This window comes from Ylistrum balloti, unplaced genomic scaffold (genome assembly GCF_031769215.1).
Source record: "Ylistrum balloti isolate Yb309-2 unplaced genomic scaffold, AGI_CSIRO_Ybal_v1 Utg370936, whole genome shotgun sequence".
NCBI classification, from domain to species: domain Eukaryota; kingdom Metazoa; phylum Mollusca; class Bivalvia; order Pectinida; family Pectinidae; genus Ylistrum; species Ylistrum balloti.
In genome coordinates, this window is record NW_026782529.1 from 53,861 (window position 1) to 71,717 (window position 17,857).

General features: G+C 36.7%; 2 protein-coding genes across 2 annotated transcripts; one reads left to right on the forward strand and one right to left on the reverse strand.

Annotated features, from left to right (window-relative positions):
* Positions 1–806: 806 nt before the first annotated feature.
* LOC132559568 (lim and transglutaminase domain protein ltd-1-like) lies at positions 807–5,053 on the reverse strand. Its single transcript, XM_060224199.1, has 6 exons — positions 4,842–5,053; positions 3,382–4,538; positions 2,953–3,233; positions 2,445–2,630; positions 2,141–2,276; positions 807–844 (listed from the first exon to the last, which is right to left on the reverse strand). The coding sequence occupies exons 1-6, from the start codon at positions 5,051–5,053 to the stop codon at positions 807–809; spliced, it is 2,010 nt and encodes a 669-aa protein (XP_060080182.1).
* Positions 5,054–11,254: 6,201 nt separating this feature from the next.
* On the forward strand, positions 11,255–13,231 carry LOC132559572 (amphoterin-induced protein 3-like). Its single transcript, XM_060224202.1, has one exon. It carries the CDS (start codon positions 11,255–11,257, stop codon positions 13,229–13,231), a length of 1,977 nt encoding a protein of 658 aa, XP_060080185.1.
* Positions 13,232–17,857: the final 4,626 nt, after the last annotated feature.

The window sequence follows — 17,857 nt, forward strand, 5'->3', positions numbered from 1 at the left end:
CATGACAGTAAATTTACATGTTAACGAATGTTTAAACAACGGGTAAAAACTACAATAAAGATATTGGGACATATGATCAATTCTAACAAGACACTGACAATTAAAACCCGATAAAATCTGACTGAATAGAAAATAAATCATTTCCCTTCAATTCTCTCCATATTTGGTAATCTCGAGTCCACAAGGACATGAAAGCAATATATACTCGCATATGACCTTTTCGAAATCACGTGTCATTGCTTTTTCTATTTGTTAGGAAGGGGGATGGACTGAGGGACATATTTTGCATTATATCAGGCACTTTTACGAAAATTAACTTATTCTCAATGTTCTTTTTCCGAAATCTCCGTTTAATTCTTTATTTTGTTCATAGTTTGTCCTAGTTTTATGGAATTTGAATTTGAATTTGAATTATGATTATGTTGCCATGTTGGTATTTTCTGATGCTTCTCTGCATAAAATACACAAAATCTATTAAAACGAAATTGAATTAGTTCAATGTTCGACAATAACAGAAAAAACACATATTAGAGATTCTGGAGGAACTTCTGGACAGTCCAGATTATCAAGAAACAGTTCCGTGTATACCAAACCAGCTGTCACGTTTCAGGTGAGAAAACCATAGTATGCCAAAATATCTCACATATATTTCAGAGAAAATCCAAGAACCCTCCGAAGACACTGCTATTGGTATATCAGAAACTGTTTACCGCCAAACTGCATTTTATCTTAAAGCAACATGATATCCAAGAGTTCGGGCATCTGATGACGTCATAGGTCAGGTGCTTATTTTAAATCTGGAAGCTTTAAAAGAAATCATATTCCTCAAATTCCTCTTCAGGTTCTGTGAAAAGAGAAAAGACAATCACACATTTGATTTCTTCCTAGTTATGTCCTCGTATAGTTATCCTAACGTTCTGTCGAGTTTTACATATTGGTAGGTTATTCTATATAGAAAGATACAATTTCAAATCAAATTATCGACGTATATAGCAAGTCTAATATGTATATTTGTGTAAGCCTAGGTTCGAGTTCTCAAGTAAAAACAACGTTGCTAAACACCAAATTACTGTAGCTATGATAACTTTACACTGACAATGAGAATAGCCACTCGACCCATAGAAAAGCACAGGACTGCTTTCAAACCAATTCGGCACAGAAATTAGGCAAGGCATCAATCAATACGAGAAATGAGGCAGGGCATTGATACTAGAAATGATGCTAGGAATGAGACAGGGCATTGATACTAAAGATGAGGATAGAAATGGGTCAGGGTATTGATACTAGAAACGAGACAGGGCATTGATACTAGAAATGAGGCAGGGCATTGATACTAGAAATGAGGCAGGGAATTGCATTGATACTAGAAATGAGGCATTGCATTGATACTAGAAATGAGGCAGGGCATTGATACCAGAAATGAGGCAGAGTATTGATACTGGGAATGAGGCAGGACATTGATACTAGAAATGAGGCAGGGCATTGATACTAGAAATGAGGCAGAGCATTGATATTAGAAATGAGGCAGGACATTAATATTGGAAATTAGACACGGCATTGATACTAGAAATGAGGCAGGGCATTGATAATAGAAACGAGACAGGGCACTGATACTAGAAATGAGGCAGGACATTGATACTAGAAATGAGGCAGGGCATTGATATTGATACTAGAAATGAGGCAGGACATTAATACAAGAAAAAGTCGTATTTCAGCTTAACTGCACGAAACCCATTCTCGATACTGTTAGGGTTACAATCAAATTTCTTCACAAAATGAATGGTCAACTGTGCAACTCCATGTGGGCAAGACGAGAAGATGAGTTTGATCCTTTAATGTTCATCAAACGAATTTCAAGGTCGCATAACAGTATGTCGTACTGGCTTTGAAGGTTGGTGTCGCTCCTTTGTAACATTCAACGAGCATATCAGTCTGTAATTGGTCAGTTTTTTTCTCCCGGAACCCACTCTAAGAACTAAGATTTCCCCTCCTCTACTCACCTTGACATTACACCCACTGTTAGATCTTTTATTGAAGCATATCACAGGAAAGCAGAAATTACGAGTCCATGTTAAATTTGCCAAGTACTTCTACACTTTCAGTAAGTGTCATTTAACACCTCAGACAGAACATGACCTACCAACTTTTGGCTGCGTTGCTGTCAGAAGAGCAATGACCTTTTTGCTCCTTTCAATCTTCTCTCTCGTTGTTCGAGGAACAGTCAGATCTAATTTCTTCTGGTTCCTCAGCTCCATCTCTTCCACCACCGCCATCACCTGTTACGATACGATAACATTGCCATATACTACACTGATTGAAATGTTCGACCAAATCTACATTAACATAAAAATATCTGTCTTTTGTATAATCATTCAAATGAAATTCAAGTAGAAATAGTATACAGCATTATCTATGACCAGGCCCGAAGTAGGACGAACACTTACGTAATCCATGAACACAGCCAAGGTTGGGTCGATAGCTCTTACATCTTCCAGTTCCATTGTACCTAACAATTTCTTGGCACCAAGGGCTATGTCGAGATCCAAGTCATTGATATCGAACTCCCCAATACGTCTTTTCAACGCCAGTTTTGCTGAGCGGCCAACTATCTTCCGAACGTCGTTCCATTGCTAAACAATATTCATTAAATATTTTCATTTGTTTATACGACTTAATTAATGAGGTATACTTGCCTTAATATAATGTTTTGATAAAATATTCGAGTTATTTATAATTTGTGGGGATATCTGTATTGTGACTATGACGTCACAAATAAATCGCCACGCCACGCCATGACACTTCTCTTTTTGTCGTGAGTAAGCTCACTTTGCGATCGGGAAACTGTGCTTTCAAATTTTATTTGATTAATTATAATCATTAGTAAATGAAACAAATTGATAAAACGGTTAAACAACTTAAAACAAGATACGAAACAAAACAACATAATCTCACTCTTAGTTCTTCGTCAAAATGACCCAAAAATAGCAGTAAGGACTTCATTACAGCAAACACTTCCGGTGGAGGGTTCACAAGGTCACGTAGTTTCATTATGGTCTCTGTGTCGAGTATCATGATCTCGTGAAGTTTACTCTGCAGTTTGCGCAGGCGCTGGACCAGTTCCCGCCCAAATTTGGTTTCCGGTGCCATATAACGTTCAAAATCCTTCGTCTCAATCAGATCAATAATCCGTTCTAAGTTGGCGAGGCGTTTTTCTTTATTGGCATCTGTGATTGCTGAAAAAGGGGATAAACGATTTAGCCAAATCCGAAGTTTTTTCATGGCCATCAGCGTGTACATATAGAATTAAGTGAAGGACATTTTCCCGATATTTTAGCACGTGTATATAAATGACCTTGCGATTCAAACATAGTACTGATTTACCTTTCCTTGCATTGTCGATCTCTCTGAACTTGGAATCTTTGGATAACGAGGTACACCTCACCATGTAGTTACATACGTTTTTTTTCACCATCATTGGCAGACGGATCTCTCCCGGCCTCAGGGGAGGTAACTCTAAGGGATCTTCCTCCTCCTCTATGTAAATACACAGGCCGTATTCATTGGCAGGTGGTTTGTCATTGAAAATGATGAACTTCTGATCTTCCTTCATAATTCCTTTCTGAGAAAATTCCACGTCGTCCAGATTTGCCTGCAACGTCGTCATCTTGTAAAATATTTCCGATTCGGCAACATCGCCGTCTTCGAATTTGATGGGAAGATCAAGGTAGCCTCCATCAGCATTAAGGGTCGCGAACTGATGATCTATAGGTACAAGGCCTGCCTCCTCCATTAGAATATTTGGACCCCACAGAGCCGATTCATCACATTTCGGAAAAGCCGTGTTTTTGCCTATCTTTTTAACGTATATCTTATACACCACCAACCAGTCATAAATGTACTTCTCTTCCGAGCGTTCTCGCAAGAGGTCCTTCCCAAGTATTTCTAATCTGTAGGTTCCTGTGTCAGGGAAACGCATCTGCACTGCAACAGAGTTCGCATTGTGTACATGTGCATAGTCATGTTGAAATTTGTCATTTTCGACGGGGACCCAGTCCTCTTCATCGTTTTCTACCGACAGTATACATTTCAGTGCTATCTGATTTCTTTTGCTTGGTGCAATTCCAAACAGAATTTCAAGATCATCATGACACATTATCTCACATTCTGGATGTGATAAAATCCGCATCTCGAGCTCGAAGAAACGCTCTTTTACAAAAGCCCTTTTTTCGAAGTCCTTCATTGACATTTGTCTGTCTAAAAGTTGCCATTTGGGCTCGTCTGGGAAATGGGTATAAGCTAAATTTTCCGGATCAGGGATGAAGAAGGTCTCGTCCAAATGAAAAGTAGTCGCTTCATCGTCATCGCCCATCACGGCGCATGCGCCCCAGTAGGCGTTGACGTGACGCCAGACATTATCAATCAAGACCGCGTTCCACTCTCCGTACATGTTGATCTTGTTTGAGGCAACACTCTGTCCAATTTTGTAAGTACTCCCTTTCATGAACCCATGGATAACCATACATACAAGCCCTGCATAGCTATGGAAAATAAATGAGAAAAAGTATTATCAAATGTTACCGTCATCCTTTGTATGAATTAACAGGTTTGAGAGTAATGCTGTAATGACAGACTGTGATCTCTGCCTTTCTTGGCGTGTAAGAAAAACTATATATATTTATGTGCCTTGGAGATTTTGTACATTGTGATATATCCGGGAGAATGTGATGTTAGTTTTAATTTCTGGAGTGGAGGGGACGTCCCATACGGGGGTTCATGGTAGGACAACTGATACAACTTAAAAACCTCAAGAAAAAAATGTAAGAGCTGAAAATAGTACCTACCTACAGAGATAACACATCATGGAAGCGTAATTTTCCTGTTTGTTCTGTAGCCTCAGAATATACCACAAGACAGATCCCTTGTCTATCCGTGCCAGAGGTGGTTTGAACTTTTTGATGTCCCATGACGTCAGCCAGCGATATAGCACTCTCAATTTGGCCAATTCATGCCCCTTGCACGGTTTCACTAACCATTCCACAAGATCCTCCAGCATGCCACGTTTCTTGGCGTGAGACACCTGTAGATTTCAATTTTAGAAGTAACTATTTTTATTTCTAGCTTGCTTTCGTACAAAAACTGAACTGTTTTGCCGAAAGCTTGAAACAAAAAAGAGGATTATTTTAAAGGCGCTCGAAAGAGTAAGGTTTTCTCCATTAAAAGACATCTGCAAGGCAATGTTGTTCGCAATGTTGCCATCTTCGAAAACAGAAAGAAGAACCACTCGAAAAATAACTAATAATCATAAATTCCACGGAACATTTAAATTTTTTTTACAGTTCACTTTTAAATTTCACTTTTATTAAACAAATTTAGGAAAAAGAACTCCCGCTCAAATTTATTTATATATTTATTGACAACTTTTAAAGTAATTATGAATTGTTATTTCTCAACTGTCTTGACTTACATTTAATGCCCTTTTGTCCAGTAATGCGAAACGTTCAAGTTCGAAAATCTCGTTTTTTCTTGTGTGTGGAACGTGAGGTGGCGGAACGACCTTGAGGACTCTTGGGTCATAGACATACATGTGATGTGACTCTTGGTAGGTACACTTCTTGTCCACTTTATATGTACCAAACATACGCTTCGGGAGCTGAGGTCCGTCCTGGAGCAATATAAACACATAATATACACTTCTTAACCACTTTATATGTACCAAACATACGCTTCGGGAGCTGAGGTTCATCTTGGAGCAATATAAACACATAATATACACATCTTAACCACTTTATATGTATGGGGACTAAAATTTCAAAACAATAAAGCACAATGATCCCCATCTTTGTAAACGAAAATGAGATCCCAAACATGTTTTTATCAAAGCATAAAGTATTACTAATTAAATTTCAAAATAAATCTCAAATATAGGATTTAAGCATTTTTGTCAAAATTTACTGTTTATTTGCAATGTAGATGTGAGCCTGTTATATCAAATATTAAAAGATGTTCTTTATTATCATTATTAGCAAAGCATTACTCAAGTGTATTTGAAAAAAATATATATTTGCCGGAAACAAAGACCGCCCGGAATAAAGCAAAATGAGTATTTCATATAACACATAATCTGACGCCTTCAGCGGAAAAAGGAGTGCAGCGACAAAAGATAATGGAAATCTAAAACTTAAACGATATTTTGGAACATTCTTCATCATTTCTCAGCTGTGGATTTGTTGAAACAGTTAAGATTGAATTATTTTAAATGTTAGCTTTTCTTTAAACATCGGTTTGTTCAATGGCATCTATTTATTTTTTCACGAACCTTAACGAACCTGCGAACAACTTGGGTTTCCATCAAGAAGCCAACATTTCGAACAAAGAACATTTTTATTGAACAATTAAAGTATTTCTAAAATGAGCAATACATCGAAATTCAGCTCATTTGCCTTTATCTCCGTTTGAAGTTTTTCTGTTGTTATGAGGAAGCGAATATCCAACTCCCAAAGTTAACATTAAGCGAGAAGCTAATACGTTAGCGATGCATTACTAGTGCCGAAACCTCCCTTACATATATATACTAATGGGGGAGAGATTCCTTACCCATAGGTTGCACCTAGGGAAAGTTATCTCTGGCGTTTTCAGACCCCAATCTTAGACTTGTTAAATGTTTTTTTCATAACATTGTTAACAAGAACTTGAAATTTAGTATATGATGTACATTCAATAAAAACGGCCAATTTCAATTCATATTGAGTCTTTGTGGTTTATTTACAAGTCTAACTAGCTTGCCATGATAGCTGTTCATAGTGGAATCTTACTATCTATATCAGACAAATGAAAGATATTCAACAGAAAGAAAAAGGTTAAAAAATTTTCACGAACTCGGTGACCAAATGCCATTTAACAAACTGTACCTTGTTTTTGTTATCAAGTACAGACGGTAAATATTTTTTGCTGGCTGTTTGGGTTTTTTCGTTATATTATATAAGGGATGTAAATTCGTGTATAATTACGTCAGCCTTTCTAAAAATATATTATAGGGGTACCTACCGATCCTTTAACAGGCGCCATCTGACCTCTCTTCACGTGTATCTCTATGGTAACGACGCTTTGTCCGCATCCCATGATTATCCTTGTATCACGTCACTGTCGGGATATCCAAAATTTGTTTTTATCGATATGATAAAACCACGCACCTAACAAATGTTTTATGATTTAAATCAACCATATTAATTTGCCTGATACCCATATCTTCACACACTGATATGAAAATTTATGTAAATTCCACAGCAATTTACAAGTTCAACACCGAAATAAAGTTGTTCTTTCGAAATGTGGTTAATCGTACTTCGCTTACATGGTAGTGTATAACGAACTATCCGAACTGATTCAATTACACGAAGAACAAACGCGCGTGAGATACGATCAGCTACCTTATATACACACATATATTTAAACAAGCCGAGCAAAGTCGTCATAATTAAAGTAATTGTTTAAAGGTACATTATACAGGGTTGTATCGAGATAACTGATAAAGATTTGACCTAGAAATGCAGTAAGATAATGTGGCATTATACCAAGTCTAGGTATGGTAAATCATATCGAAAAACACATATATATCGTATAAACTCATAATTAATATGTTTCGTGGTATTCGTCTGGCGTTTGAACTGCTAGGAAGGATCGTTATCAACTATAATTGATCTTTCTAGGTGAGTTACCACAGCATGTGTATTGTGCTTATCTTCAGATTTAGATAAATACTAAAAAAAACTGTTGTTTCTATCAGGCTGTACTGCATGTACGTGCGTGGGGACGCGATAACTCCGTCGGGTTACACGAAACCTCAGGTGGAGGTGCGTGATTCGAATCCACTTATCCGTGGCAATTTGTGATTCCATGGAAGCTGACGAATGGGCGTGTCTGTTGACGTGGTATTTTCCTTTTGCAAAACATTTTTTTCTCAAACTGCACCAGATGACATGCGATAGGATTTCATGGTATGTTGTTCAGTGAGGTCCCGTCTCTGACTGTCCACGGTGCGATAAAACAAACGTATGTGCGAGCGTACGTACGTGCGTTTATCTTACGCAAAGTTTAGGATTACAATTTAAATGTAATTCTATAGATGTTGGCATACCAGAGGGATCCCCCGCATATTGCGAAATATAGTGACTATAATGACAGATACGCGTTCTGTATTTTTGCAGATTTGAAATGTAGATTCTTTGATATGCAAACCTCGTTAACTCGAAATCGTTATCTCGAAAACCCTGTTTAATTCGAAGCATTTCGTCGGCCCCTTCCTAACTTCATACAAAAGATTTTATCTCTCTCAAATCGAAACTTCGGTTATCTCGAAATTTTCCCATGGTCCCATCTAGTTCGAGATAACAAGGATTGACTGTATGTGCTTATCACATTATCGGCCTGTTATCCGGTGAATTCGTCCATGTAATATACCCAAACTCGAACGTTTTTCATTTAATGCGCCGGTCAAAAAGGATTGTGATGTCATAACATGGACAAGAACGTTATATATACATTTTCTGAGCACGAAACCAACATTGACAGTTTTCCACTAAGCTGTATAATGACTGTACATTCTGCTTCCCCAGTCGATGGTATTGATATGACACAGCAGATTCGACATTCAAGAGTTTTGTTCTCTGTATCACGGTTGTAGCGAGAGATGTCAACATATGACAGATGTAGGGTTTCCTGAGATGTAGGATTATGAAAGAGATCGGGAAGTTTTATCATCAGGGTGTCAGTTGAAAACTTTCTTTTGTGATAATTATAAAGCTACATATTGTGCGTGAAAATACCATATATTCTTTTCCATTAGATGAAAAAAAAACTGTTAAGGTATGAAAGAACATATGATATCCGAAATGTTGTCGACACTTACAAAAACCGTTCTTTTAACAGATTTATGATAAATGAAAGAATATCCTTAATACCAACCTGTCAGAAAGCCTGCTGGTAAAAAGGAAATGGGTCCACAGTGTTCCATCTTATACCGAAATCCTAAACGTCAGAAGCAGGGAATGCTTGTTTAGCTTGTCCTCCATACAAACGATTTACCGCTCACAAAGCCATTCAGTCAGGTTTAACAGAGAGTACGGTATTGTTACATCTTATAATAACTAGAATGCTAGCGAGGATTAAATCGAACTACAATAGCAATACAAAGTTACAATGATTCTTGTGAAATTTTGAAATCCATTAAACAGGTTCAATTCCGTGTCCTCGCCAAAATCGATATCATATGGTAACTATCTACAATCAGTAAAACATCTAGATTTTGCCATTTTCTTTTAATCAGTTTTAATTTTCTTCCGTCACCTCCTATGTTTAATTACATTACAATTAGCTCCTTAACATCACTGACGAGTCCTAGAAGGACGAAACATTTCTATGATGTAGTTTAATTCATTATTTGGCTTTTTATTGAAATATACTGTTCACTTTTGTGTCTTAGTTACAATCTTCAAGAAGTAATGTCGATCTGGTGTTTCATCAAGTTATTTAAGATATTTCTAAGACGAAACATTTACAATACTTCTTCCAAAATATCGATTTTTTTTTTTATAAAAGCCTTTCTAATACAACCAACCCAGCCTTTTATTGGCAGGGAAATGTCACATCATTGTTTTCTTTCGACAATTCTCGAGGTGTCATCAAAAACGATATATATACTTGATGCTGCACTTTTTTGCGGATGTCATGAAATTAACTATTTTTTTTAGTAATTTTTATTTTCACCACATCAGTTTTTCATTAGCTTTACTTCATTAAAAAATAGAAGCCTTCAAAAATATTAACATTTACCGTAATATGAATATTTGCAGTGTATAGGGGGATACCAGCAGGTGTCAAATGAGGAGAAGTGTAGAGAGAAGCACCAACGGACAGGGTAAGATGAGAACAGGTGTCTAAGGAAACACCAACAGGGTCAAATAGGGACAGGTGTCTAAGGAACACCAACAGCAAAGGTCAAACGAGGAAAGGTGTCAAGGAAATCACCAACAGCCAGGATGGAATGGGGTCACGTGTCTAGGAAATCACCAACAGCCAGCTGGGTAAAATGAGGACAGTTGAACGGATGTTTATAATTATTTGTGATTAACTAATTAATAACTTGAACTAAAAATGCAAATATTTTTAGGATATGAAAATAATATTTCCCTGTAAAATAAATTTCCCTGAAAATATTTCAAAATTCCGAGGCTTGTTTTCATTAATGACTTTTGATACGATTAACACTATATCATTTATGCAGGTCGATGTTACTGGCAGATGGAATTGTCGTTCTTTATACTTGTGCAAGGAAAGATAACTCTGGGTATACGCATACACCGGAAGTTTGTGGAATTCCTTGTCCCGGAAATATTGCTGTGAAAAAAATCGTGAAATGAAAGACGCTTCCTCTTCTTGAAGGATGTGTCTTCAATAACAACACATGACTATAATTCTGAAGGGTAAGTGACGAAAGCTCTTGTTGAAATACTCATATGTTGTCCACCTCTTCGTAGCCCATCACATCGATGAACTTGAAGTCAAAATGTAAACAGCCTGTAGTCAATTTATCTTCAGATGTTCAATATAATTTATATATAATTCCACCTGTCATTATCAACAACCTTTCACTTTTGTTAGGCAAACAATGAGTTTCGGAAATGTGGTTTTGGTGTTAAAATGTTACAAACAAGGGCATGTTGAAAAATTTCTTTGTTGCCATTGTTTCAGGAAGAATTTGTCAGAGATATCAGCTATTCACACAGTTTATAATATACCTTAACACAACTGCTATGTCTATGATTACATATAGCTGTTTTAAAGATGTATGACCTTTTAAAAGTTCATCACGAGTATTTCGGAACATTTGCTTCAGGTTGGCAATGTCAATATATTAAATGAACAGAATTTCTTGTAACACCATCAGTAAAGATTTGAGGATGACGTTTCGATGACTTCACGGTGTACCTACGGTCACTTTCATCAGATAAATGACTCGTGTGAAGTGTACAAGCACTGACATATTTAGTGTACAAGACGATAAGGAATTTTTTTTTAACTATGTTATAAATCATATGTACATTTTATAAGATTAGAAAAAAATTTACGAGACGGTAAAAAGATTATAGAAAAAGGCACAGTCTGGTTTTGCCACTTATCGAAAATACAAATGTTCTGTCCGACTTCATTAACATATAATGTAATTGTTTCTAATTTCCAGGTGAAGAAGTGTTGCAAGATGGGTATTACTTCAAAGAACCTTTCGCGATACGTCCATGAAGCAACAATGCTTTTCCTGGTAGTGATGAGACTGGTAGCGATTCAAGCTACATTCCTGCCATCGGATCTGCAACCTGATATACAGAAGTCAGTCCTCATCCCTTCCTGTCCGACCTTCTGTCTCTGTGACCTTGACTCTTTGTATGCTAACTGTACTCTAGAACATGGTGTGTCTTATTTAGCCGACGTTAATGTTCAGAATTTGTCATTAGTACACCTTGATTTGTTTGGCAACTATTCTTGTCTTCCTGTGGAATTTCAAGGACAAATTTCGCTTCAAACGCTGAAGTTAACCAATAGTTTCTTAGTGTCTCTGTCCTGTGAAAGCTGGGTGGATTTACCAAATATTGTTGAGATGGATCTGAGTCAGAATTATCTCAGCCTTCTTCAGGATGAACATTTTTATTACTCAGAAAAGTTAAAGGTTCTCAACCTTAGTAGGAATGCAATTTGCCAGATAGATTCTCAAACATTTGGAAAACAGAAGCTCTTGAAGAAGCTAGATTTGAGTCATAACCGGCTGGCTTCGTTAACTAACCATGTATTTGATGGGCTTCATAACCTGGCATATCTGGATTTGAGTTACAACGATTTGGTTCATATCCATGATTCCATCTTCAAAAGTCTGTTAAAACTGAAAACTTTGAAATTGAACAATAATAGACTTGTGGGAATGACGTTTGACACAGTAAAGGCTTTGCCATCCATTCATTCATTGTTTCTTTCTGGAAATGAATGGGAATGTTCATGTATGTTGGAATCACTAATAAGCTATATGCAATCCAATACACAGAAGTTCGCAAATGATGAACCAGTTCTCTGCTCAGTTCCCAAAAGTGTTAAACACAAGTCGTTACTAGAAGTTCCGATCTCAGACCTTCCTTGTCTACCACCAAATATCTCACAGGTTTCACGCAGTCAGAATTTCATTGCCCGAAATAATGTGTATTTGGCCTGTGGTACAAGTGTATTTCCTCATGCCCAAGTTTACTGGAAAAATGTGTGGGGTAAGGTCTTCGCACATCCAAATGTTAGACTAGATTGGGAACAGTTGAATGTTTCTTCAGTGAAAGCTATACAAGAGTATGTGTGGCCAGTGGAATGTATTGACAGAAATACTGTCATTCGTGCAGAAGCTGACGGAGGGTTGTACATCGAAAACATCCACGGTAGTTTTGCTGGAAATTACACATGTTTTGCAGTCAACCACGGTGGTCAGACCAATGTTACGATTTCCGTGGGAGTAATTAGCGTCATCTGGCCTGTGTTTTATGAGAGTCTTATTTATGGTGCTGCTGCCTCTGGATTGATGCTAATAATTGCTATCTTTGTTGGTATTATAAAGACATGTCGGTCATGCTGTAAGAAATTTTCCTGTAGATGCTGTCGCTGCTGTTGTTGTGGAAATTCTTCAGAAGAATGCAAGAAAGAGAATGTTTCTGAGGAGTATATATCTGCTGCGTCATCCATGTTGGATGATTATGAACCTAGTCATTACAAATCTGATGATGAATATGATGGTTCTAAATCACCGATCAGCTGGGGTCAAACTCCGAGATCGTCACCCCAGAAATGCACTACTCCAACTACAGATTCAAAAGAAAGATGGCAAAATATTTCAGGTACTTTGGATGAAGTCAAGATTCAACTTGAAAGAAAAATGGAGAAAGTGCGCTGTCATGTGCACAGCATAAAGGAGTCTGGGTCTCAATATATCATGACAATCAGGGACACAGGAAGTCAGGCCGCCACAAAGGTCAAGGCTGGTATGGTGCTAGGGGTTGAGCAGGTCAAGTCTGGTGTCCAGTCAATGAAAGAGTTTTGTGGGACAGGAGAGATGGGTACACAGACGATTTCTGTGATCTCCGTGTCCACTGACATTGACACTCAGCAGCAGACAGAGGTTGTCAAGTCAATCAAGATGACTTATGTGTGATATAAACTATATCAAAGTTTATATTACACATATATATATATAGGTATATAGTACATATGTATATTGTTGGTTGCTTCATATTTTTATATCTTACAGACATATCTATATAGTATATCAGTATATCATGATAATATGTACTGAACAATTTATACTGTTCTAATGATGGCTCCACTTAGTGGTTCATGTGGTTTCTACCCAAATTTATTACATTCCAGTATCATGTTGTGGTCCCTATATGGCCCTGGTCAGTGCTCTGTATACATACCAGGTATATCTGTCTCTCCCAGCTATTGCTGTGGCTTCCCTTAGATCTAATGGTCAATGACAGTTGATGTCGCATTTTGATTTCTTAGGATGCTCCAAAGTCCATACTGATGAAAGTTTGATCCCAAGGACTCTCCATAGTCCATACTGGTGACAGTTTGGTCCCTAGGACTCTCCATAGTCCATACTGGTGACAGTTTGGTCCCTAGGACTCTCCATAGTCCATACTGGTCTGTAAGAGTAATCCTTGTGGGTCTGTTTGTCACCTTCAGATCTCCCATGGTTGTGGCTCCTATATATAAGACTACCTCTTGTAGGCCTGTTTTTAACCTTGTGATCTCCTTGAATCTCCTTATATACATATAGCTGCCCCTATCTAGTAGATCCAGGGATTCCAGCTACATCTAGTATATATCTCTCACTGCCTGTATAACTAGTGGAGAAGTCTCTATACTGGTAGTTACACATTGTAATCTCATTGAATCTGTTCATGATCAGCTACTAGCTGTGGTTTCAATCTGTGCCAGGCATTTCTCTTGCAGGTTCAGCTAGTCTAACTTTTAGAACAATAGACCTTGACTTTTGGAGTGGATCCTAATCCCAATTTCAGTGATATTAGCTAGCGTTTCCTGTGATTTCCTCCTTGATCAAAAATCATTGCTTGGGGTCCCATTTAATCTTCAGAACCATTCCTCTAACTAATAGGCCTCTAATTTAACATTTTTTGTCACTTGCTGAAAACAGCAAGTGCCTTAAATTTGTACTTGCTAAAATGACTTTTTACGTGCTATTATCGCAAATCTCCATGCTCAAATAATGTGTTTTGTTTTGTGATTTATAATGTATTACCTTGCTTCATCCAATATATATCAACATTATAGAAGAACTGCTTTGTCCCAATATCTACACTTTGAAAATCAAAACTCAAAACAATTTAATTCTGTGAAATGTTAGTAATACACAGACACTCACAGTTTGCATCTGATGAATCCACTTTCTGAAAAAAGCAAGTCATTATTTTTTTCTGCTTGCAATTCTTGGATTTCTACTTGCAAATAGCCAGTAAAAAGACTTAAATTCGAGGCCTGACTAATACGATTGTCCTAGGACTTGCTAATAGTTCCAGTGGCCCAATTTTCCATCTTCTGTGATTGCCCTTACTCATTTGAATCATTGAATTCTGATGCTTCATACCATTTGTTGCCCTTGATAATTAATACTTATCAATCTTTGCCTCTTAAAAGCCTTTATTTCCTGCTCAATATTAGAGAATAAATCATAGTTAAATTTCTCCCAGAGAATTCCTTCATCATTGTCTATTGAAATGTTAATCTCACTGTACAGCTAAAAGCTGGAAAATTTACATTTTATAAAATATTTCTCATAGTTGTAAGATATTAGTTTGTCTTGCTGTTATATTGAGGTTTTTGCAGTTTTTTTTTTTTTTTTTTTTTAGAATTTTCTACTTTTTTCCCCCCAAATACTTCAATGTATTGCTAAACATTTCAGTTCTGAAGACAGGACTGTTTTTCTACTGGTTTGGGATGGGGCAGTTTTGCCTTGTTTTTGGAAGACAGTTGGTGAATTGGGAAGGAAATATTTTCATTAACAAATTGAAAATTTGGGGAATTTTTTCTTGAATATCAAACAATATTAGTTTGAAATGGGGTCACTGTCCGCCCCAGAAAAACACGAAAAGAGGTCCTGGGAGATGTATGAACAAAAGCTCCTGTCAGATAGTATAAGGTGCAGAAAATAAGAATTTATTAGGTGGTTGTAGATCCAGAGGTTATATTTTCTTCTGATCTGTCATTTCTTCTGTTTGTTGAAATTTAGTTCATTATTTATATTTTTTAAAATTTTTGTTACATGATGTAAACATGTACTTTGTTGTTGTAAGATTTCAAAAAGTTTTTCGTTACTTAAGTTACAAACTGTAACAAGTATAAGTTTAAACACTATATATATATATATATGTAATTGATAATTATTTCATACTTTTTGATACATTTGTGTACCGTTGTACTATATATATATATATATATATCTCTAATGTATTTGAATTTGATTTGATGAATTGTTTTACAGTCACATACTTAAATGATGATAGATATGTGATAGAAGAGAATTCCATATCTAACTTAATATATTATATAAACCTGAAAAAAAATGATTTTGACTTGCAGTGAAAAGCTGACATCAGCTTCGTGTGTTATGAAGACTGTCTGTTACTAGACATATATCAAAAATGTAGTATTTATCAGCAGTGTAGATCTCTGTCCAGTTGTCCGTTTTGCCTGTGACCCACATTTCACCTCTCATGTTCTGTTGGGCGGGATTTTGTAAGTGATTTCATTTGTTTTGAACAAGTTCAACAAGATTTTTGGCAAATAGAGAAGAAAACTGTTTATTAATATATCGGTAAAAAGGGTTTCAATCACTGAATCATTATATGATTGTGGTAACATTTGTTATTCAATATTTTGTAATATTGAGAAATGGTGATATATGACGTGGACGATTTCTTAATTTTTTCGGAAATAAAAAGCTGATCTGTTAGTACACTCACTTTCAGTATATTGGTCATATGATGAATCAATTATTCTCTTTTACTGAAATTTATTGAATCTTAAATTAAGCCCAATTGTGTGTAAATTGATTGTTGAACATTCTTCTTCATCAAAAGTAACAGTTTTTTAAAAGGCGTTAGTCAGTGTTCCTGCGTTTGTATCTTGTACATGTTCCATGTACAACACATCTCATGTTATTGTATGTATATCTAGGGTCCATATCACATCTTGTGTTATTACAGGTATATCTAGGGTCCATATCACATCTTGTGTTATTACAGGTGTATCTAGGGTCCATATCACATCTTGTGTTATTACAGGTATATCTAGGGTCCATATCACATCTTGTGTTATTACAGGTATATCTAGGGTCCATATCACATCTTGTGTTATTACAGGTATATCTAGGGTCCATATCACATCTTGTGTTATTACAGGAAAATCTAAGGTCCATATAACATCTTGTGTTATTACAGGTATATCTAGGGTCCATATCACATCTTGTGTTATTACAGGTATCTCTAGGGTCCATATCACATCTTGTGTTATTACAGGTATATCTAGGGTCCATATCACATCTTGTGTTATTACAGGTATATCTAGGGTCCATATCACATCTTGTGTTATTACAGGTATATCTAGGGTCCATATCACATCTTGTGTTATTACAGGTATATCTAGGGTCCATATCACATCTTGTGTTATTACAGGAAAATCTAGGGTCCATATCACATCTTGTGTTATTACAGGTGTATCTAGGGTCCATATCACATCTTGTGTTATAACAGGTGTATCTAGGGTCCATATCACATCTTGTGTTATTACACAATAGACAATAAGAATCAATCACAACAGACTGTGGAGTGATGGTTTATAGGGTTTATTATACCGTCTACCGGTTTCGCCCTCCCGGGCTTCTTCAGGACGACAACATGAATTTTCTTAACCCCCTATTACAGTATACATGAAATGCGGCTCCCTCAAATTTATAAATAGTACATGTGTTATTGTGACGTAACAATTCAAAGTCCGTTCACTGTAGTATATGATGCTAGCTCTATGTAACAAGAATTACTGTACGTCCTGTACATCTTGTGTTATACTTAAAGATTCTACATGTTATCAGTTATAAATTACACTATCTCCATCACGGTTAGTAGGTTAATGAGTCAATTCTTCACTATAATCCTATCAGTGTTCATCTAAACACAGTGTGGATGTAGATGCCATAACATAATTATATTGTTTATAATCTCTCTTCTCTCCCATATATTCGCTTTCTGAGGTATTGGCCATGGATCCTGATGCTTATTACAGAGTCGTATCTAGGGCGAGGTCCTCCTTCAACTGCTCAATTGCCTGGTCCAGTACCGGTTATTACAGGTATATCTAGGGTGGTCCTCCGCCGATAATCTGCCGTCCCGGGACAACCCTTGTGAACTTTGTAAATCTATTACACTTAGTAGACTCTCAAATGGTCTCTTGTTGGATGGTGCTTTCGCCTCCTCCCTAGTATTGTCTTGTATTATTTCTGGTTCAACCTTGTACATGGGATGTTCCGATTTCTGATGTCTTGTGTTATTACAGTTTCTTCCATAAGATCTTTTGCAGATCTTACATTTATACCATCTTTGTGGAAGAGTCACATCTTGTGTTATTAACGTTTACGTGCCTCCTCAGGCTCTTGATGCTGGCATAGCTTTGTCCGCATAAAATTACAGGTATATCTAGGGCTTCCACCCGGATTCCGAGGTTTTCCTTGGTGTGTCTTCGTCTTCACATTGTTACGTTA